Raw genomic sequence first — 23,738 nt, 5'->3', positions numbered from 1 at the left:
ACAGGGTGGGCATGTACTGAGTCATGTGGAAAGCATGAAGGGGGGACTTCAGCATCTAATCATCCAGAATTTCATGAGAAAACGGACACTCTGTTCTGGCCAAAAGGTGGGACACCCCTGCTTCATCAGATGTCAAGGAAGGGCCTGGACTCTGCTCTGACAGTGAAGCACTGGCTCAGAAGCACGGAGTATTATTTCCTGACTCTTCACAAATATATCGTGTGATCTCACAAATCACACTCTCTAAGACCAGCTGCTCATCTCTAAAGAGACAATCTCCCTTACAGTTAGAGCATAATGTCTTCAGGGCCAGATACTACTTCTTACAATGTGTCTGCAGAGTTTCCAGGTGAATGGGATCCTGAACTTGATTGAAGCTTCTGACCAATAGCCACATAGTACAAAAACCAGTGGCAGCTGCTTCTCTTCTGTCTTTATTGATGCAAAACTGTGACTTCTATGAAAGCCACATCAAGCCACAACCCGTGTTTAGCCAGGAGTGACTATTGTGGCCTGGGTAGTGGCTACTCTAGGAAGCCCCACAGGATGTCACTGCCTGGTTTTCTAACCCATGCTGTATTCCAAAGAGAAAATGTTATGGCATGCAGGGGAGTAAAAGGTCCCTCCTGCCATCCCTCCTCCTCCTCTTTCCACACTTGCCTTATGTGAAATGTAAGGGTGCTGGGCAGAGAGAGGCTTTTGTGGAAGGTTTCAAGTATTTTCTCTCCATCCCTCTCCTTTTACATCCTGGTTCATCTCTTGCCTCCCAGTCTGGTTTTCTCTTGCTACTTGCTTTCCCACCCACCAGCCTCCCACCACTGCGCCACAAAAAGCTTTAGCAGCTAAAGTGCTGAGCTCCGTGACAGAGATGGAGTGCTAGGGGCCAGGGAGGAGCACAGAGGGGATTTCTGCCTTCTGTGGAGGAGTCTCACGTGAGTATTTTGTTTTGATTGTTTCTTTCTAGGCTCTTCTGCTCTCTTCCAGCCTTTGAGGAGGTCCTGGTTGGTCCTACAAACTCACGGAACTGGCACCCTGAGCAAGAGACTGAAAAGCCACTCCTTGCTTACCTCATGTTTGAGCTCCTTAGCTGGGCAACAGGTGACATAGTTTAGTAGTATGACTGGATGGGGGATCAATGAGACACCCTCGCCAAGAGGAAGCTATGGAAATGCCCTCCCTTTTCCTTCACCACCTTCCATAACAAACCCATCCTTTCCTGTCACAGGAAGTGGTGACAGAAAAAAATGACACCCTCTAAACTTAGACTTCCTGACCGAATGCTTGCTGATCCCTCACCAGTCCCCTAGCTGTTACTTTCATCCAGTTCTCCTAATGATGTTCTCTCCCAGGCCTGGTCATTCCTTCTGTGATACCTTTCCTTTCCCCTTCTTATGGTTCATGTGTTCTCTAGTTCCATAAGTAACTTGTGATCTCCCAGCACCTGCCTCCCTAAATCCTTCAGTCTTCCCAGGCGCTGCATTTCCATGCATGCTTCACCTCCTCTGCAACCTCAAGTTACACAGCCCAGTCTGCCTTCCCCACAGCTTTGTCTGGTATCTTGGCTGTGACCCCTCTGCTCCCATGCTGGTGTGAAGGTAACTCCAAAAGGCCACGTCTCAGCACTTCCTACTAGGTGGGAGGCAGCGATAAAGGGATTAGGATGAGCGTGGTGTGGCACGCAAAATATAAAAAGCTTTCTCTTCCCCTCTCCTCAGCTCTGGTGTTCAGGCTGCGGTTACCTGAATCATCGTCTGAGACGATGCTGTAGATGAAGCTCCCGGGGGGATGCTCGGCTGCCCGGCGGTACCACAGAGGGAAGTGGTCCATGGTGAAGATACTTTCCTTGTCCTTCTGTGTCAGGAATTTCCTGCCAGGAGAAAACCCAGGGCAGTCTTCCTACAACGGTGTGGAGGAGCGGCAGCCCTCCTCGGGGCAACGCAGTGTGACCCCGGGGGCTGGGCACACCACCTGCATCTCGCCGCCTGGGGCTTCCCCCGCGGCAGAGGCAGCCTGGGGAGCCCCGGGGCACCGAAACACACCAGCACTGGGGTCCTCGTGGAGCACCCCTTGCCCCAGGGTCTCCGGGGCAGCTTGCGAGACACGCACCTGTGCCTCACACCCCTCGGCAGGTGCGGGTCAGCGGCCGACCCCCGCGACGGGACCCGCAGCCGGGCCGGGCCAGGCCAGATTCCCGCCCCCCCCCCCCCCCCCCCCTCGCTCCCCTTCAATGCCGCCATTTTCCGGCGGCGCCCGGGGTCCCGCCGGCGGCGGCCGCCCCGCTCCCGGCCGCCCCGCGCCTCCGCCGGCCGCCCGCCAGGTGCCGCTGTTGCCCCGGCCGAGGCCCTCGGCGGCGCCGCCGGCGGCCCCGAGCGCGACCGAGGGGAGGCCGCGGGCCGGCAGCGTCGCGGCGGCGGCTGCCGCGGCCTCGGGGGCTTTGGTGCCCGGAGAGGGCGGGAGGGAGGGAAGGGACCCGGCCGGTTTATGGCGTGAGGAGCGAGGGGCAGGGCCGGGCTTGAGAAGTGAGGCGCGACGGGGGGCGTGTGGGCAGCTGAGGGATGTTAATTACTGGGAGAGAATGGGGAGAGGGTGAGGAGGGGGAATTAGGCAATCTCCTACAAAACAGGACAGAGCAAAACAAACAAACAAACAAAACAAAAAAAAAAACAACCAACCAAAAAAAAAAAAAACCCCAAACAAAAAAACACCACACCATTCCCCCGCCCCGCCCCAAATCAAACCACCACCACCAAAAAAAAAAAAAACCAAAAACAAACAAACAAACAAAAAACAAACAAACAAACAAACAAAAAAAAAAAACACAAAGGTTTGGCTGCTGTGGCTGAATACTGAGCTCCTAGGAACTAGATATGCACCGAATGAAGTAGTTGAGGAAAGGGACGCTTCTGAAAGCAAGCGGGTGGGTCCTGAGGGCATGCCAAGACAGGCAGTGGGTGCTCAGGAGAGAGACCTCGTGAAAATCAAGACATGAGCTTCCCTGGAGGTCCCTATGTCTTGCCTGACAAATCCCCTTTGTTTTCAGGCTCTCGTTTTGCTGTATATTTTGATGAACGATAATTACTCATTTATACAGTTCCATCCTTTCAGGGGATTCCAGAAGCACTTCTCATGTGATGTGTAGGGGTCTGTCACTGCAGTGTGGTGACTGCGGCTGTTTAAAAGCACCAAACGAAGCTCATGATGAGCAGTGTGGGATAGGGAATCATCATATCAACCTCCTATAGCACACATTTTCTCCCTTGTCGCCAGAGCCTGACTACTCTGACTTATCCAGACTGCCTCAAAGCCATGAAGAGTGGTGGCTGACAGTGCGTCACCTTTCAGGCACAGCCAAGCTCTCTGCCTTGAATGTATGACTTGTCTTTGGGGAACGCAGAGACAAAGAAACAGCGGCAAGAAGCTAAGGACCGCCACTGACACTGTCCCCTTCTGTTCCATCTGCTGGTGTGCCTCTGTGACTTGTCCTTTCCTAGAGCAGCATGCACCAGCCTGGATATTCAAAACAACAAAAATGCAAACTATACCCTTTCCATGTCAAAACCCTCCACTGAACACACACTTTCCTTGAGAGAGAGGACAAGAGAATGAAACATATATGACAGATGTCAGTCACATCACTTAATGCCTCACTGGAAGGCACTGGGATACTGCTGTGGTGCAGGCAATGTAAGAGGCAGAACAGAATAAACCTGGGAGAGGAATTGAGACAGAAAGATCAAACCTAGCCATGCTGGAATGTCACCAGGGCACTGGGGTGCAGAACCTCTGCACTACAAAATGGTCCTGGGGATATATAGTAACTGTTGACATTTTCTCTGTTAGCTGACTGAAGTCAGGGAATGATTAAAGGTTTTCATTGAAATGAATGCACTTTGGGACAGTATTTTAAGAAAAATTCAAAAGGACCAGAAGAACAAAAGGATCCCTACTACCCCAACTCTGTTAAACAGTACATGTGCCACCAAGGTGTTGCTTCTTTCCTTTCTGTTTCTGTCTCCCCAGATACATTCCTAAGGTTGGTGGTGATTTCATGCTGCCCCTTCAGAGTCAGAAACCCCTCAGTGCAGTTTAGGGACTTACCTGTTGGAAATTTTCTCAGAGCCCACGTATAGGACATTCCTTATGAGTCCAGCGCGAGTGCCCAGAAACGCCATCTCAACACCTGCCTCAGTTTCCCTGTGGAACAGAAACACACAAGCAGAAGCAAACAGTTCTCAGAAGAACAGCCATCTCCCTGCCTCAGGGTGAGGACCTTTCAAACTAGAAGCCATACCTGGAGATGTGGTCCTAAGTTCATTTGCATTATAACCCGTTTATACCAGGAGTGACACTGGCTCCTGCCTGCTAATGGCAACAGGTTGTTTCTGGCTAACAGTTGGCAGGCTTAGACCTCTGCCTAGATTCACGTCTTTGAAGTTTGTTCATTTAATTTTCTTCTAAGTGGACTATAAGCTCCTCTCCTCTTGCTAGCCCTGCTCCAGGCTGTCTGCATGAGGCTGAAGTAAGGGAGAGGGACTGCAGAGAGAGAGTGGCTGTCTCAGGCATGAAGGGGATGAGCAGGCTAGCAGTCTGATTCTGAAACAGTAGATTAATTCAGACACATTTTGCTGGAGGTATCAAGGGCACAGGTGGGACAGATACATGGTGGAGAGCCTGCTGCAGTGCAGTGGCCTTAAAGTGAGGGCTGTGTGTTAGTGTAGCCATTTAAAGATGTGCTGATAATTGGGTGTCCTAGCATGATTGCCATCAGCTCAAGCTCTGTTAGTGGTAGGGATACTGGTAACTGAAATGGGGACAGGAGTCCTGTGGCCACACATCTATGTAAGTAGCATGTTGTCTGCTCAAAGTAGATCTGTGTGACATGATACTAGATACTACAAGTGAAAGGTGCCTCTCTGAAAATAATAAAGTAGAAGGTTGTTTACTGAAGCCAGCCTGTCCACCCCTTCCTGAGGCTTAATCTGAAGGCATCAACAACAGAGACAAGATCAAACTTTCTTTTCTTCGCTGCTGGTAAGGGAGAAAATTCCTTGCGACCTGGGATGGAGCTTCTGCTATAGTCATATGGAAAGTCAAGCCAAAGCAGGCTGTGGCTATTCAAAGGGATAACCGATGCATGCAGAAATAACTCATAATAACTTTAAACTGAAATTATCTCAGATGCCCTCAGATAACCAAATTCTGTCAACTACAGAGGCAAATGCAGTGCTTCTGAGTTAGATGCTGCAAAAAACTGGTGCTGAACACCCTTTGCAGTGACACATCTGAACAACTGCTGTCCTCCGGTGATATTCAGACAAACTCACCAAACTAAAGGCTCCCTTGAGAAGGCCCAACCTTCTGGAGTCCACTCATGAGAGACACTTTTTGAGTTATTTCTAAAGCTATTGAGCTATTTCTAAAGTTTCTTATATGCCATATAAGGATCTGTGACTGTTTCAGGCACTGCATAAGCCCATAGCATCTAGAGATGCTTCTTCAATGGCATTTTACTCATACTCATTTTTCACAGACTTACAAGGACATATTGAGGGCTAGTGTTGTCCAATAGGCCTCCATGGGTGCGGTAACCACTGCATCAAACAGCAATTCCTGGACCAACTCCTCATCACCTAAGGAGAAGAGAGAACAAGGATCAGGAGAGAAAGATAGGTGCCTCCCTAGATGTCTTAGAGAGTTCCTTATTATGGAGTATCTGGCCCAGGGCAGTGAAGCAACATCACAAAAAGAGGCCTCCCCTTGCAGGGCTGAGAACAAGACCTACTACCCTGGATGACAGAGAGCAGAAGAACAGATGTCACATCTAAGATCGTCAGACTGCTTCCCCTGCAAACTCAGTGGAAGGGTTTGGGTTTGAAAGTGTGGGCAAGCGAGAGGCTTGCAAATGAAGTTATTAATCAGGCCTTCACTCCAACCTTCTCCTTGATGGAACAGGCTGTCCACAACCATTGCTTCAAATCCCTGGTTTGACCTTTCTTCTAGGTGCCCTGTAGAAGGACACCAGACACCCCATTCCACTCAAGAAGCTTCTTCAAAGCCCCTAGTGACTTCTTCATGGCTTCTACTCTGTCCTTCTGTTCATTGCCTTCTCTGTGACCTCTCTGTCCTTCATATAAATCCCACAAAATGCTGTCCTGTCCTGGTTCCTCCCAGATGCTCAAGCCAGTCTAGGCTACCCGTTTAGTCCAGTCTGAATTGGGACTGAGAGGTGTTTAGGAAGGTTCGAATATGCCATGTGCTAAATGGCATAATGTAAAGTCCCATGTATTTGACTCACTTCATTTCTGTATTGTCCTGCCTGCATTCATTTAGTGTTGCGAGAGTGTGATGGCTATTGTATTGCAAATATGCCCTTCAGTGCTGTTCTGTATGGAGCCACTGCCCCATTTCAGTGTTTCTGCCTCCACTTACTGGGTTGAAGTCCAAGGTTTCCCCTAATATTTTCTCCTAAATTCTCCCAATTTTCTTTCGCCTTTCTTTGTCACTGTTGTCAGAATCCATTTCTTCATCCTTGCCGTCATTCAGGCTTCAAAACCAGAGCTTACAAGCAGATCTTTCCCTCCCCAGGCCCCACACATCTAGGATGCATCCAAATCCTATTTCTTTTTCCTCCACAGCACTTCCAAATCTGCATGTTTCTCACAGTCAGCTTTCCTGAAACTTTCCCCCTCCTTCCTGGCCTCTTCTACTCATACATCAACTCTCTTCAGCCTTGTCCAAAGACAGCCTGGAGGGGTCTGCTCACACTATGCAAGACAGGAACAATTGTTATATTACATTTGGGTTTAGTTTGAAAAGATTCCCATCCTCATGTCAAAAGCTTGTGCTTCTCAGATGGAGCGTTACATGCAAAAGCTTGTATTTGGCACAACTAAGAGGGCTGAAGCTGTGGAGACTGAGGTGGGCTGAAGGACATCCTACAGCTAGAGTGCTGTAGGGAGTTCCCATGCACAGCTGCCCACCTCTGTCCCCAACAGACAACCCAGTCCACAGTGGTGCTGTATCAGCTGCTTGTGTGGCTACACGTTCGTTGCCTGGAGAATAGGACCTGGTGCAAGGGATGAGCAGCTGGGGGAGCAGGAAAGAGAATAATTCTGTAACAATTTTCTCCCCAAATCAATTACCTATTGTGTTTGGGAAACAAAATTAATAATCTTTGTTCTGAAAGAACCCATCTGTCTAGATGGCATCATGCAGCCCTCAGAGGATGCTTGCTGGGGCCCTGGGGAGCAGAGTAGTCACTAGTCACAGCAGCTTTCCTGGCTCCTCCTGCCATCACCACGTCTAGCCCAGCTGGTCAGTCTGTCTTAAACATGGTGTGCAGCCCCCACCAAGCTCCATTCAAGCCTTTCACTCTTCAGCATTTCCTATGCTGAGACCTTCAATAAGGCTGAGTTATGTGACAGCTTTGAAATGGAAAAAAAAATCCTCTGATGGAGACAAGGAAGTGGATCCTCAGCTTATTTCCACATGTGAATTAAGCTGGACTTGAGTTCAGTCCTCCCTGCGTGAGCAGGTGCCACAGGAGCTCAGTTTGACACCAATCAGTTTGTCACAGTTCCCTGTTCCCCATGATGGGTACAGGAAAGCCCCAGCAGGTCCCTTTTGGTGCCTGGGACTCACATTCCAGGTCAGGTTCCTCTCCGGTGAGGAAACGGATCACAGCCTCCAGCTGGCTGAGCTTCCGGTGGTCCGGATCGATGTCGGTGATGCAGTAAATCCTGGTGGGGAGGGGAGAAAGAAGCCCACATGGGCAAAGAGAAACCACAATCAAGCAAATGCTCCTGGAAAATAATAACTGCAAACAAAAATTCAGCGAGAGCTCTTGGGCTGCAAAGATTTTGGCGCTGCTGCATGCTGTGCCCACTCAAAATCTTAACAATGTGGCTGTAAGTCAAACCCTGCCAATAAACCAAACACAAATTAATCTGACTGCTGTGTTTAATAAGGCTTCTGTTATGTTCGCCGGCATAAGCTCACAAATCAATGTAGCAGTCCCAAATCCTTCCAGCAATTATATGTATTTTATGCTGTTTAAGATGTGTACCTGTGTCTATATAAACAATAAGAATGTGATGGAGAGACCTGAAAACCAGAGTGTCATGTGCAGTGTGAGTAAAACTGTATTGGAAGCAGGTAACCCAAGAGACAGAAAAACAAAATGTGAGACAAGGAATGAGCTTAAAGTATGATATGGTGTCAATAGAAGCTGTCCCAAAGGGACACAGCTGCAGGAGCCTCAGAACACAGTTTGGGGAGAAGCAGGAGAATGTATTACAAATATATTATAAAAGAAACCAGTCTTCTAATCCTGCTTCCAATTTTGACCCCTTCATTCTCAGGACAACGGAGAGGAAGGGGTTATAAGAGAGAATTACAACTCATAAAGGGTCTGAAAGGAGTGATTTATGAGAGAAGTCTAAGAGAAACGAATATGTAAAGTGTGGTAAGCTGACACCCCAAGTTAGGAGTAGAAGAAGGAGAAGTCACTGCTTGTGTCTCAAATGCACTGCCTGTGAAACTTGACAGTGTAATGAGAGGTGTGAAGGGCTGCAGGGCTTCTTGAATATAGTTATTTTGGCTTTGGTACAGGCTGGGTTCATGTGCCTGGGTGTAACTGAATGTTGGGTTCATGAAAATCCCAAACCTCACAGCAATAAATGGAAAGTGCCATGCTTCACCCTGTTTCATATCCAAACGAAGCAAAATCATAAATTATGCTTGCTATTGAAAAAGGGATCATAAATCACCTCCACGTTCACTAGAAATCAGGTCTAGGCTCAGTTCAGAAGAATGTCAACCAAAAATAAGCTAGGATTTAAAAAAGCATTTCAATCTCTCTCTAAACTTGTAACAAAATTTCCTGACAGGTCTGACATACTGTAGGCTTTGTAGCACAATTCTGAGCAACGCAAGGAGGAACAAAGTAAGTCTGAGCACAGAAGACTGAGGATAAATTTCAGGAGATGTTTCTTAGCAGAGGGATGTGCCAGGCCTTGGTGGGATCTCTCAAAGGAAGAGGTGGAACTGAATTGCCGGGAGACAATCAGATCTTTGCAGGTACTTTTTCTCTAGGCCACAGAGGGTTGGGAACTCAAGCCAAATTGCTGGGAACTTTGCCAAAATCTCATGACAAAGGCCTGTGTCATTGTCAGGATTTCCTCCACTTACCATTCATTCGCTAAAAACAAGTCTGGCTGGAGCAGGTCGTGCAAACCTGAAACCAGATCATACATAGAGTATTCGGTTAGGTAGCAGACAGGCAGATACAGGCTGTGAAGAAGTGAAGCAGTGAAGTTCAGAGTAGCTACCTCGTCCCTTATCACAGTGGGGCTGTTTCAGATTAACCTACCTTCTTCCACTGAAGTGTTCCCCAGCAGAATGTACTCCCCGTGTCCCCTGGACAGCACAACACCCAGGCTGCAGGCAGGAAGGAAAACAGGGCTTGTCAGCAAGGAGAGGTCTAATCCCTAAACGTGACACTGCATTCCCTGCAATTACAACCCTTAAAGACATTAACTCCCTCCACAGCTACTCAAGAAAAGAACATCATCAAAAGAGCAGTGAGATCCCATTTCAGCACGAGAGACTGAGGAACCTTTTTGTCCAGCTATGAGGCATTTTTGGTGACAGTTTTTTTGACCAACATTACATGTTCGAGTCAACAATAACAATTCTCAAATCTGTGCCAATTTCAAACCATTTCATCTGGGGAAAAAACACACAAAATTTATTTGATTGATTTCTTATATGATGTTTTATAATTTTGAGTTTATAACAATGTTTTGTTTAGAGCCATACACCAGAACATAAGGCATACTCACTGGAACTGAAAATTGAAGATGTCTCATTTGTCTAAAATGAAACAACATGCTTCATCTAAGGTATAGCTTTTGGACTCTGAACTTCAGATAAATCATAATATTCCTTTTGAGTTGACCCCAGACAATATTTTAATGGCTATGGGAACAAAGAAGTCAGTGATTCACACTGTTCTACTCATGAGTCGTAGCCAGTTTTGTAAAGAAAAGGAACCAGTTTGCTGTCCCTGATGGCAGACTTCTGAGACACCGTATCAGTGTCATGTGAGTCCTTGCTCACCTGAAGGGTGTGCCACTGATGTCCGTGAAGAAATAATCATTGGTGAGGAAGAGAACTCGTTTCTGGAATAAGAGCATGAATAAGAGTGAGAGACTGTCTGACAGACCAAGAGCTGAGTGATGATGGGGACCTGGGATATACGTCCCCAAGGCTAAGCAAAAGCAGTTGATCATTAACAACACTTCACACCCTGCTAGGGCTGGCTGGAGGCAGGGATGAATGTGCAGTATTCAGCATATTCAGCAACTTGTGACTTTTGAGATCCAGGCAGCCACCCTGTCTTTCTACCTAGGGCTTCAGTTATACCTTTCTTTGTTCTAGGGCTCCTGCACAGGCTGCAGGAAGGGGTGGGGGGAAGCTGCCCTCCCTCTCACACCCTCTGAGCCAACATGCTGGGGCCCTGCTGCTCTTTTGCTACACAGAGCAACCTCGATGGCTTTGCACATCATCATCATCTTCCCAAGCAGGAGTGGGGGCTCAGTGGGACAGGTAGACAGAGAGGTGGGGTTGGAGGAGAGGCAGGATGGCAAACCTACCCACTGTGTGGGTGGGCAGCTGCAGCCAAGTCTCCCCACTCCTGTGGGAAATGCTGAGATTCCTGATATTAGCTTTCATGCCAAACTGGAACAAAACATTAACGTACTCCAATTTTGTTGAAAAAATCAGTAAAAAAATAATTTACATTTTCAAATTGAAAAAAAGCGCTGATTCAAATCCAAGCCATTTTGATTCACATGAAAATATACTTTTCAGGCTGAGATTTCAAACTGAAGACATTTCAGATTATTGAAAGCTGCTTCAGAACTTCAGCTGTTTGCCAGACTGGCCTTTTCCTGTAGGAAAGTGTTGATTTCAGTGGAACTCTTTTCCAAAGGAGAAAAGTTTTTGGAAAGTTTCTATCCAACCCTTATGCCAATATATGAACCCTAATATGTTTAAAATCCCAGCCCCAGTCTGAAAACGAGGTGAGAGGATGTGTGTGGGAGACAGGGAGTGAACACAGAAAACTCAGTGTTCCCCAGGGAAAGTCGCGCCTGCCCTAACCTGCTCGAGCCGTGCAGCGGTGGAAGGGGAGCGAGGCGCAAAGGGGGGAGCCAGCGCCAGCTCCTCAGTGCGCCCCCAGTTTGTGCGCACAGCGGATGGGCCGATGGGGACGGGGGTTGTTGTTAGGTGAGGAGGTGGCAGATGGCTCAACCCCTTCCCTCGCCTCTCTCTCCATGCGTGGCAGTTGGGTACCGCTGAGCAACAGGGTCCAAGGCTTTTGCTGAGCTGAGATGTTCCAAAGGGTTGTGATACCCCCAAGAAACAAGACATGGTGGTGTTTTGGTGACTGTGGGGATGATACAAGAGGCATTAAGCCTCCCTTTCCTGGTCTGATCTGACGTTGGAGGAGGGGAGGCATGGGGAAGAAGGAGGCCTGGGGCTGTAGGCCTGCCCCTGGGGGAAAGGATGCAGTAGAAAATGGCCCAGTGGCACCACTGCATTCCTTCAGCAGGGCTTGTTCTGCTCATCCTTTGTCCCCCTGACCTACCCTTCTTCTGCACATGCAGCCACTCAGCACTTGCGCCTGGTGGGAGGGAGGGCAAACCTCTCTTCGGGCAGGGGGAGGCGATGGGTGGCCAGCCCTCCCCAGGACAGCTGGAGGTATCACCACTGAGCCATGGGAAGGAAGGGAAGCAGAGGCACCCCTGAGCCAAGCGGGGCTGAGGATGATCAGGCAGGACTTTGCTGCATAACACAGAGCAAGGGAGAAGGCAAGAAAGGGGCGTGCTGGCACAGTGATAGGATGGCTGACTACCAGCGCCTGTGGCCTGGGAACACATATATTTCCAGTTTTGGTATTGTCACTGTACTAGGCAGCCACTCCTGGCTAATGCCATTATTGGTGGTTTGCCACAGCTCCTACCCATGTCCTTGCTCTTTCGCTTTCACAGTCACAGCCCTTTTGTACCCTAGCTGCAAGCAAAGGCATTTTTGCTGCCAGATCTAACAACCACCCCTTGTCTTTGGTCTTTATTTTTCTCTATCTCACTCCGCTCGCAATACCTTCCTGAGATCAACCTGTGGAATCAACGTTTACGTGGCTGACAATCATTTCTATCCCCTTCGCTCAGCTGTTCTCTCTGCCATCTGACTGCCTCATTCTCTTTGTTTCAAGGCTCTGTCAGCACTTTCTTTGTTTCAGCGCTGCTCTGCTTCATCAGCTGGCAGAGTACAAGTGGGAATTGCTAAGTTTCACTTCTGGTCCTCGCTCTGTGTGTATTCCGATAATAGTAAAAATGTCACATAGTCAGCTTCAGTCTCCTATTATGCTTCATAATGCTTGCAGAGTCGCAGAATAAAACAGGTAATATCTCTTACCAAGGCTACTTTCTGTTATCCTTTTTCCCTGAGTAGGGGAGCAGAAAGATGTCCCTAAAACATTGAGCTAAAAAGGTATTTTTGGATGACTCAGATGAAATGTTATTGAGGGTGCATAGAGACAGAGAAAGAGGTAAAACTAGCAAAATAAGCCATCTAGACTTACAAAGAATAGATCTTGCTGGAAACCCCTGATTGCTTTCCTGGCAGAATAACAAAGGTAATAGATGAAGGGAATAAAAGATATGCAATGTATCTGGGTTTATATAAAGCACTTGAAACAGCTTCTCATGAAATTTTATGCTAACGAATCAGTTAAAGTGGGCTTAAATAAGATGTGGAGTGAGAACCAGCTGCAGTACTGTAAACAAAAAGAAACAGTAAACAACAGGGCATTGAGGGAAAAAAGATCCAATGAGAGGAAAAGACAGACTCTGTCTTAGAAGCCCTTATGTACAGTGATCTGTAAGACGAAATAAAACAACATTTCTCGGCATACTGAGAAAAATTCCCAACAGCAGTAAAAATTAGGAAGACTAGACAAAAAGGAGTGGGATTCATGTGGAAAAATGGCAACTGGAAAAAATAGCTAAGAAACATGGAAACCAAGGCAGCTGTTCTGGTGCAGCTGTGGAAGGGAGAAAAAATGGAAGGGAGAGCAGAAAGGAGATTTGGGGCTCCCTGTTTAGAAGTATCCTATTGCAGAGAATAGATGGTCTCTACAGAGCAACAGGGAAACAGTACTCAGATAATTCAGTGAAGCCCTGGTATTTGTGTACCAGGAATTATACAAGAGACAAAGGGAACAAAAATAATTGTTGAACTGCTTGGACTGAAAAGTGTGCAATATTTCAAATGCAGATGTAGGCAATGCCCAAGAGAGGACGCACAAAGCCATGGACAGGTACCTGATAGCTGCAAACACCGAGAATAGAAAAAGATAGTTTAGTTACAAGGTCCAGCAGTACAACCATTCAGAAGAAACGTAGGGGTGTCTTCATTAGTAAATGGCATCATTTCAGCAGTGGCTGTGAGCAGCCAGTTTATTGGAATTGGTGCTGACTGTGGGAGCAGTTCAGCCAGCCTGATCACTGAAAAAAATGGTCTCTATAAAAGATGGAAAATTTTCCTGAAATATGGAAGACTTCTGGGCATTGTAACTTGCGGGACTCTGGAATACTTTGTAACAGGAAATGATGAAAGCCAAAATCTTTAAGAGAGTTAAATAAACCTGAATGAAAAAGTACCTGTGAATGTAAATGTACAAGACAATTTTGCATGGTTCCAAGGGAAGATGTATAACCCTACATTAGAGCTGGTAGGGAACGTTCAAAAGTCTCCATTTCACTAGGACTTTTCCTAAAACATCTGTAAATATTTGCATAGAAATTTAATCCTGGACCTGAATAAAGGAAATCACATTCTGACAGAGTGAGGGACAAAGTTTTCATGAATGTTTTTGGGTAGGGAAAGTGAGTTGCAAAATAGCCTTCAAACCTCCTTCTGTCTAGGCCAGCCCAGCATAGTTTTCCCCCATTCTAAACTCTTGAAGAGCTCCATTTCACAGACGTATAAACAATGAACAACATGGGTTTTGGCTTTGCCTGAACAAAGTAAGGAGCTAGGAGTCATTTCCAATACCTTTGTAAGAGCAGACTGTCGGTAGGTATAAAGAGCACTTCTAACGATGCTCTACTTTATGTCTTTAGCACATGTGTTGTGTATGTGGTGAAATAATAAAATCCTCACACTCAGAAATGCTGAGCATTAAAACCACATCCTTTGTGGTTCTTCAGCATCCATTTCCCATCCCCTCTCTCATGTGACTTGAACAGAAGGATAATTTCTTACCCCTTTATCCATAGGGACTTTCACATCCATAGAGAGGTAGCCCGTTTCCCCATTGATCATGGCAGTTCTCAGCTGCAGAGGTGAAGAAGATTAGTATTAGTGTCTCCAGGCAGGGCAGGAATTATTAGAACCACTTGTTGTTAATGAACAGGGACTGGCAGAGAAGAGTGACTTCACCCCCACAGCTCTTTTTTGCTTCTTTTAAACTGAGAACCTGTTCTTGGTGGTCAGGATACTTGTTCAGTCAGGCTGGTAAGTGACATAGAATAGTAATGGCTTATGCTGAAAGCTTGTTTATATGTCTTTTTAGCTAAAGGAAAGGATCTGGAAGCTATGAAATTGTCAGTCCAAGTTTCAGACTTCACTGTTTGGCAGCCAGAAAGTCATTAGCATGGTGCTTTGAGAGCCTGGAAGAGGAGACACCTGAGAAGCCCACTAACTCCCCCAGACTGATTCCAAAGATCTTGGATAGTTTTTGAAGTGATTTATAAATTACAGCCTGTATTCAGCACCACTTCTGAAGTGCAGCGAAGCAGCTGTTTAACACAGTAAAACAAGAATGTATGATAGGAGGGTAGGCATCAAGACCAGTTTATTCAATCCAGGTTCCAAAGGCAAAATGTAGTTTTCACAGTGACTCCCAGCCTCTTGCAAGAAAGAGCCAGGGAATTTTTCCACAAGTGCAGAGGCTTTAACTTTATATCCAGCCTGCCAGAGCATATCAGCCTATTGCTTCAGCCTGGATAGAAAAAAAGGTGGGAAGTAACTTATTCATTCACACAAATTGCTTCCTTACTTCCAGAGACAGACCTCCATTCAGGTACTGGCCAGTCTCAACTGCATTTGCTTTACAAGGCCACAGTTCTGTTTATTATGGCTGTTTGATGTGGGTTATTTACAGACTTTGAATATAAAGCTTGTGTTTCCCAAGGCCCACATCTTGGAAATCAAAACACTGACTGGTACTATTACTCCTTTTTGGCTAAGAGTGTCTGACCTCCTGCCAGAGCCATGGCATACTCTCTATTCTGGTCTGACAGCCTGCAGCATTTTCTATGGATTCTATGTTTAGTTCAGATATAGTTGCTCCATCCATATCTGCTTGAATGTCAGGCATCTCTTGTTGCCCCATAAGGCAGTGGAAAAGCAAATAATTGGATACCCGAGATCTCCTTGGATCTCCTCAGCTCCAGCTACTCTGCATACAGACTATTTGTCCTGGGCCCAGCCCCTGGGTGACAGTTGCTGTAGGTTGGTGCCACAATCCTGGCTCGCTGCTTCTTCCTCAATAGCTTTTCCTGCACTGAGAAGTCAGTTACTGTCCTGGTGTCTGGAAACCCTCATAAAGCTCAGTCCTTTCTAGGCAGGACACTTCTGGCCTCCACTTTGAAAAATGTATAGCAGAGTTTGTGCAGTGGGGTGGTCTGGTACATGCTGAAGCACTCATTCCTGACACCCCAAACAGCAAACTCTCCTGCTCCAGGGCATAAGTCCGCGCCGTCTCCGTCACTGGTAACGAGTGCTGCTGACTCCTTTCCCCTGTCTGCTTGTGTGGTTTCAAACTGCCACAAACATACGGTTTACCCGAGGGGTCTCACAACATCCAGGTGTTTTGTCACTCAGTTTCAACATCTTTGCAGACTAATTTCTTCTTCAGTGGTTCTGTCAAGGTTGAGGAAAATCTGCTTGGGTGACAGCTCCTAGGCTGCTGGGAGGATCTCTTGACCCTTCCTTTTCCTCCTCAGGCTGAAAATATCCCTGTGTTACTTTACAAGCAAGCTCAAACTTCCTTGCTGCCTAACTGCAGATAGTACTATTGTGTATCAATTGGTATTTTCCAGACAGTGCCATCTTCCCCTAGTTTTTTTTTTTGTTTTGTTTTGTTTGTTTTTTTTTTTTTTTTTTTTGTTTTGTTTTGTTTTGTTTTTTTTTTTAACAGCTGGCTGTATTACACATCATTAGCACTTGGGCATATTTTTACAGTCTGAATTTGCTGCTTATCAGTGTTGCTGAGATTATACAGCAACTGATGTTGAGTCTGTCATTGATCTAATACCATAGCTGCAAATCTGAGTGTTGAAATGTTGGCAGCTTTCTGCTGCAGTGGGTGTATCTTGAGAGTCTCTAGACTTGCTGAAGTCACACTGCAGATATTGTTCGCGTCACTGAATGTCTCTGTACCCTCAGTGACTGCAACCTTTCCTTCTTGTGGAAGATGCAGTACAAGAACACAAAGTGGCTTTGTTTCTCATGCCTCATAACTTTTTTTTTTCATTGGATAGTTTTATTCTAGTGCCAACAAACAGATACTATACCCTCTGCATCATATTTGCATTCAGGTATCAATGCTATTTGGCCAGACAGGAACCTGCTAGTCAAATAAATATGACAGGAAACCAACGCCCTCTCATTTCTTGGATATTTGTTGTTGTTGTTGTTTTAAAATAGCAAACTGGGTAAAGAGGAGCAGCTCTAAGAGTGGCTCCAGTGAGAGAGAAAAGTACAATGAGAGAAGAGCTCCTAGAATATATCAGTGAACCCACACAAAGTCATTGGCAACCTGCCTCTTGGTGGTTCCACTGCATGTAAAGCCTCTAATTTTTGTCTTGCTTTCCACATTCCATGCCCAGTTCTTCTGTGTTTTCTTTCTCAAGTTGCCACTCTTTCACTTCCCAAAGTCCTTTGGTGTGGCCCTTTCTACCTGGCCTGTGCTAGCAGCAGTAGCTGCTTTGATCCTCTCGCTGGGCAGTTCCTTTGTCATTCCTGTTTAAGTGGATATCTATAGCATCTGATTTGTTTATCTCAGCAGTCTCCCCTGTAATCCAGAAGCATCTGTCCCACAGCTAGTTCTATCTTACTCCAAATTCAGTTCTCATCCTAGTAACTCAAGTGTCTATTCTCTTCTAAGTAAAAGAAAACCAGCTACAGAGGAACTTTTCTACCTTCTCATTATATCTGGGTTCCTAGTCAAGCAACGCAGCAATGTGTAGCTGTTACGGCGCATGCTGGTTTTTATCACTTTTTAATAATTTTCCTCAAAAGACAGTAGAAAAAGTATTTTCTAATCTTTTCTCTCTGGTCAGCTATTGTTTTCAGTGCCTCCATACCTGAGCAATAAGGTGGTTTCTGGATATTTGGTTTTCTCAGGAGTCTAAGTTACTTATTCTCTTTGTCTATTATTAATAGTGACTACAAGCTTTAGTCTCCTTTCAAATGTAATTTCTTCCTTGCAGATCTCATTGAGTGGCTTCAGCTATATCTCACCTACTACATGTATGGGTAACATAATGGCACATTGCCATACTCCTAAGCTATCTTGGCTTTGTATTAAGGCAGCATTTGGGCCATGTAGACACAGACTGGCTCCCTGGAACACTCTCCAAAGTGCTTCCTTCCTCCTACCAGCACTTTCCCTCCCTGTTCCATGAGAAGGAAAACTCATACAGGGAAGGAAGACAAGCACTTTGTAGGGGAGCATCATCATTTTACTCTTGTAGACTGCCAGCCTTTCTTAGTCAGGGCCAGTCGGGTACAGAAAAAAACAGGAGTGTCTGCTGCTCCTCTGCCCCTTCCATACAGGCACACAAAGTAATAGAAAGAAGGAGCTACGGAAAAAGCTAAATTAACTTTCTGATACTCACTATTTCATCCTGGTCTTCCCATTCCACTTCAGAGAGATCTACGCTATTGTAGTTTGGCTTAGGCTTCAGTTTCTTTCCTTCTTTATACTGGTATTTATTTAAAAAAGAGGGGAAAAAAAAAAGAAAAAGAAAAATACCCAAGTAAGTGGCTAGATATCTTCCTAAACTAACCCTTTAAGAATTAGTATTTGAAAAATGGGGGTGTCTCATTTATTCTCTGACTAGGAAGGCAGCGTTTGGGTGCAAGTGCCTTCTAGGTCCCATGCCATGTATTTATTTATGTGGGCAGTGCCGGGCTAGGAGAGTTCAAGTGGGCAAAGCTGATCCAGGAGCAAGGGACAGGCAGGAACAAAGGTCAACTTGCAGGTAAAGGCTACGACCTCCTTTGTGAAAGCATTCTTCTAAATAGATCAGTACTATACACTTGCCTCCAGGAAATCAGTTTTTTTCCCCACAGCTGAGTGTAATCCCATTAACATTATAATACCATCAAGAGATCTTTTCTGATGGGAATTAGGGTTTAACTCCACTGACAGAAAGGTAGGCTTTTCACCTAGGGCTGACTGATGCAAGAGAGCTGTTTCCCTGTAATCTTCCAGGTGATGGAGAGGATGTGAAGTAGACTGAGAGAGGCCAATTTCAGGTGGAGGATAAAGCAGTGCCCTTGCCTAGATTTGCCTTGACCCATCCTGGAAACACGTGTCCCTTCTCTTCACATACTGAAGTAACTACCCATGCGTGGGGTCTCCCTGTGCAAAGCTGCTGTGGAGCCCTGTAGTGGCACTTTCTCTTGCCAGGAGCCACACTAACTCTTACAGCTGTGTGCAGGTAATGGATTTGTGCCGATAGGCGTGTGTATGAAATGTAAAACCTTTGCATGCCTGGGTATCTGAGTAACAAGGCCAGCTGTGTGTTTGCAGACAGATGTGAGGTCTGGAGCTCCAGGTGGCACCACGAGGGAGAAACATTGTCCTTGTGTCTGCTCCCTCAAGTCCCAGGTGGTCTTTGCAGCCTACTGCTCTCCAAATTGTCCCTGACTTACTATGTTATTGAGATTTGTGGTACTGGAGCCTGCTAGCCTCAGATTCCCCAAATGTCCAATACTATAGCTGCTGGGTAGCTATTACTGGGGTGCTACTCATGCTGAATCTTCTTGTAGGAGATCTGCCTGAGCGAGGGGAATTGTTTCTTCAGTCTGGCAGTGAAACCTTGCATGGATGCAAATACACATGCACACCAATACAGCCCTCACACGTACTCTTATGGAGAGCAGACAGGCAGGATGCCTTACATTTCATACACACGTGTGTGCACATATATACATCTGTGTATGTGAAACTGATTTCTCTGGCCCTTGTGCTCCTGGGTGCCTATATATGAGAACCTAGTAGCCTTCACAGCTCAATAAAATATGAGAATTCAGGAGCATCCCTGAAATCCACTGTTTCCAAGTACACAAAGGTTCTCAAATTCACAGGTATACATACCAAAGGACGGAGGTCTGGGTGTGAAAGAATGTAGCCATTGTTGGTGTTCAGAAAGGCATACCCATGGACACCCAGCTGGAGAAAGAGGCATTAGAATAATTAGTGGTTTAGCTAGAAATACTGCCAGGTAATGGGTGCCACTGGTACCCTGGCATCACCAATATTCAGAAATATTTTCCTATTAAAGGTACTGACCAGCAGAAAATAGGGTGCATCCCAAACCGTTTATTTCCAGATCTCTGGCCGCTTTGTCTGAGCAGGCTGACTAGGCTTGGATGCACGAAAGGATGGGCAGGTAATTGATTTCTGTACACATTCAGAAAAAGATGCCCTCCTAGAGTCTGATAGTCCTCCTGGACAATTACCACCCGGAGGCAGAATAAGCTCTCCACAGCAGGCACGGTAGTGCTGCACATAAAACAGGCATTGACAGGGAGTGTCGTAAACAGTACAGAAACGGCAGTGACAGGTCTGTATGCCCATCACTACATATGCACAGCAGTGAATGAACAAGTGAGTATGAATCTCACAGATGCCTTCCCTGGAAACCTGGTCAGTCTTCAGAGGAGCTCTGCATTATGTTTCAGTGTTGGCAAGACCAGACCTAGCCTAGGCCAATTGTACAAGACTTAAAATGCTTTTTAAGGAATAGCATAATCTAACAAGAGCAGACACTGGCTGGCCTGATCTGCAAGAGATTTCTGAGAGAGCAATTACTCAGATCAAGCCCATATATAATGCAAATTCCAGCTAAACCCTGAGCTGCTAAAAACCTACTGATAGCCTGTGCTTGCCAAAACAAGAGGTGTGTAAAGGAAAACAAGAATGGCTAAGGTTTCTATCTTCAAAAAAAAAATTGCAACTTAATATTCCTATAGAGACAATCCTGGAGGGATAACAGTAGGGAAATGGGGAGGTAAGTAATTTACAATCCGTCTGTGCCTTTTTGGAGGGAAAGAATTCTGTATTTCACACATCCCAGATCAAAACTTTGGACTCCCTCTGTGTGAAACAGTTTTTTGCGAAGCCCACTGAGCTCAGCTTAATGTAGCAAGAATGAAACAAAGACATTGGATCAGGACTACAACAAGCTTCCTTGTTGGTCTATTAAAGCTGAAATTTCCCAGCCCAGTAAGTTCTCAAGGGCTGTAACTCTGGAACTGGTTCTTTGTAATCCATATGCTGGGAGACTCAAGTTGAATATCATAGGTTTCCAAACCGGTCTGGAGTTTGAAGAGCTTCTGGGAAGTCATGTCCGGCCTCTGATGTTAAGAAATCCTTCAAATAATTCTCCCTCCTTCCCTGACACTGCTTGGAGGAAAGAACAGTGTCCCTGCTTGGCCAGAAGGAAGATTATTGTGACACATGGCCTTTGAGTGACATGGAGGGAAGAAGATGAAAAGATATTAGTCTTATAGAGAAAATAAAAGTGTGTAAAAATTGAAGCTCCTATACAAGGTTCCCCCAGACTCAAACCAGCTAGCTTTTGCATGCTGAGTACATGCACCCCAACACCCATAGTTCCTGGGTTGTCTGAAGCATCATTTCCTACAGCTGCATGTAAATGGTCTGCCCTGCACCCATGTCTAGAAGCGCCACACAAATTCATGGCTTCTGACAGCACTTTCAGTCCTGTGAGTCTTCAGCAATCAGATTTTGGACAACTGCCTAACTGGTAGTAGTTGTCTGATAGTCATTTAAGAGAAACTGAAAACTTGAAATGATGGCTCAGATTGCCTGATTTCCTGGTGATCCTCAGATGTGCTTGCTGTCTGCTGGTATGCAGACTAATTGAACAAAAGGTCACTGCACAGAATTTACAGCAGAAACCAAACTAAACAGTGCATCTCTGGGGGAGTTTCCTGTGGATGAACATATTTTTTTTAGATCTATTGAACATATAACTAATGGAAATTCTGGAGAACAAATACTCTGTCTAGGTACAGCACAAGCAAGTGAGAGCCAACTTTCTGTACACTGTATTGCCAAGAAATCTTCATGCTGATCTGGAGAAAGGAACCTCTAGGCATGAAAGAAAAGTTGGCTCTCCACAGTCCATTCAGTCTTCAGTTTTTCTGCTAAGAACATTGACAGTGAAACCAATTTAGTTTTTTCAAGCTGGCATGGCAGTTTTTGTCCATTAGGAACTGAATATAAAACTTTAATTCTTCTGAGATAGGCTGTCAGATCCATATCATCTCTGAGGGATCTAGGTTGGTGACCATCAAGATGCAAAGGATCCATGACCTGTTGCCAATCTACTGGATCATCCAGTCCTTGTGTTTCTGAAGCAGCCTAAGAACTTCTAGTAGTGACTGATTTCCCATGTGCTGTAGAGAAACCATGCATCACCATATCCAACATCTCTTGCTTTAAGCTCAGAGTTCTTCCTACAGACCAAGGAATGATTTTGTCAGTCATGCCCGTGGAAGAATGACTAGTGACTTTGCTGTGCAAAATAACAAATTGCATTATCTCAATCTTACCTTATACCGTGGAGCAAGTTTTAACAACTCCCTCAGTGGTACATCAGAGCCCACCACACCCAGGAGAATGCCATGAGATCTCTTAAAAACAAAGGAGAATCCATTTTCAGAAGCAAAACTTTGGTAGCTCTCTACCTGAATACACATTATTGCCTTCCTACTAGTCTCTCACATGCTCTCTCTAGGCTTGTATGAATATATTAATTCAAAACCAACTAACATACTTCAAAAAGTCTCAAGAAGTTGCTTCAATGTTTATGGAGAGGTACATTTCTACCCAATACTAGTCAGCATTTCTATGATTCAGAAGTAACATAAAATCTTGACAAGTTTTGAGGGCAAAACCCTGCATTCAGTATGTGTAAATAACAATAAGGGCAAGGCAATCACACACAACAGCAACTACACCGAATGTTAAATACAAAATTGTTAACCTAGGAAAAAGGAATGCAGGAAATCCCCATGAAATGGGGAACTGTTTGCTTAATAAGCATCTGGGGAGCTTGATGGAAAAATGGCACACAGGCTCCCACTGCGGTGCTGTGCTAATACAGGTTAAGGCCAACCCCAGGTGGAGAAAGTAGACAATATTTGTAGGACCTGGATGAAGAGTTTATCCCTTGTACAGCAATGGTAAGATACTGACCACTATTTAAAAATTATGCTGAGGAATTAGAAATGGTACAGAAAAGAGTATCTAAAGGGTTTCAAAACCCAGAGGAAATGCCCTTATCAGACACCTAAATTACTCAACCTTCTTATCTTATCAAAAGATAGACAGGTTTGACTTTATTGCAGTGTAGAAGATGCTTCCCAGGAGAAGATACCAAAGGGTACAGGCTTTCTAACCTAGTAGAGAAAGCCATTATGACAGGAAGGTGAGGCCAGACAAATTGAAAGTGGAATTTAGACACCAGTCTTTAACAGAGAGTGAGAAACCGCAGTGGAGAGCTCAGGGCTGGATACTTTTCTTCAATGACACTTTTGCCAAACACAGGTTATTTGGCTCGTGAAGGACCATCTATATGAAATGTAAATGTCTGCAATAAAATGCACAGACTAGACAAGGTAATGATCTCTTCCAGCCTGAAACTTTATGAGTCTGTGAATTAAGCTAGGTTTGAAAATGGAAGGGATAAACCAGGGAGAAGTGTCATATTTAAGGGGTATTTTGAAGAAAAAGCATTCAGAGGAAATGACAGACTATCATTTTTTCAGATAAGTTATCAGCCGCACATCCTGCCGGAGGTCTACCGCAGTCCCTAATGGCCAGCTCCTCTTTCAGAGACCTGTTGGCTTTAAAACCCTGCAAAGGTCCGCTGCATCCTTTCACCTCTGCTGGCTGGAAGGAGAGTGAAGCCCTCATTGCACTCACCGTTTCGTTCTTTTTGCTGAAGACTGGCATAGCCACTGTTGTCATGAGCAACAGACTTTGAGCCTGAGATGCAAAGAGCTGCCACAGAACAACAAGCTGTGTGTTAGCAAATGCAATACCGCAGACAACCCAAATGAAAGGCACTGGAATTCCCAAGGAACCCAGATGTGGATTACAATTAGTTACCACCTTGCCTCCCACATCCCTCTAAAAACAGATGGCAGCACTTTTCAATACTCTCTATCCAAGAGGATCGTGGGATGGATGTTTGCTCGTGTGGGGTGATGAGGATGGGATGAAAGCCAGGGAAACATGTCAAAGCAGGAGAAATTAAAGAGCTCTTTTAATGAAGAGACAGGAACCTATAGAAGTGGTGGCACAATTTATACCCACCACGCACTGGGAGTGTAGACATGAG

At 45.6% G+C, this 23,738-nt stretch overlaps 1 protein-coding gene across 1 annotated transcript in view; it reads right to left on the bottom strand.

The window, feature by feature from the left end:
* Positions 1–23,738, bottom strand: part of CACNA2D4 (calcium voltage-gated channel auxiliary subunit alpha2delta 4) — a 130,210-nt gene that overhangs the window by 69,413 nt on the left and 37,059 nt on the right. Inside the window, 12 exon segments of the mRNA XM_042795209.1 lie at positions 1,740–1,867; positions 4,099–4,194; positions 5,537–5,630; positions 7,642–7,739; positions 9,190–9,235; positions 9,371–9,438; positions 10,120–10,181; positions 14,332–14,403; positions 17,973–18,059; positions 19,460–19,534; positions 21,946–22,026; positions 23,321–23,398. Of these exon segments, the coding sequence (XP_042651143.1) occupies positions 1,740–1,867; positions 4,099–4,194; positions 5,537–5,630; positions 7,642–7,739; positions 9,190–9,235; positions 9,371–9,438; positions 10,120–10,181; positions 14,332–14,403; positions 17,973–18,059; positions 19,460–19,534; positions 21,946–22,026; positions 23,321–23,398 (985 nt within the window).

The sequence above is a fragment of the Tyto alba genome, unplaced genomic scaffold (genome assembly GCF_018691265.1).
Source record: "Tyto alba isolate M040663 unplaced genomic scaffold, T.alba_DEE_v4.0 Super-Scaffold_21, whole genome shotgun sequence".
NCBI classification, from domain to species: Eukaryota; Metazoa; Chordata; class Aves; order Strigiformes; family Tytonidae; genus Tyto; species Tyto alba.
The sequence above is the reverse complement of the archived record's forward strand: the minus strand, read 5'-3'. Positions and strand labels throughout refer to the sequence as shown.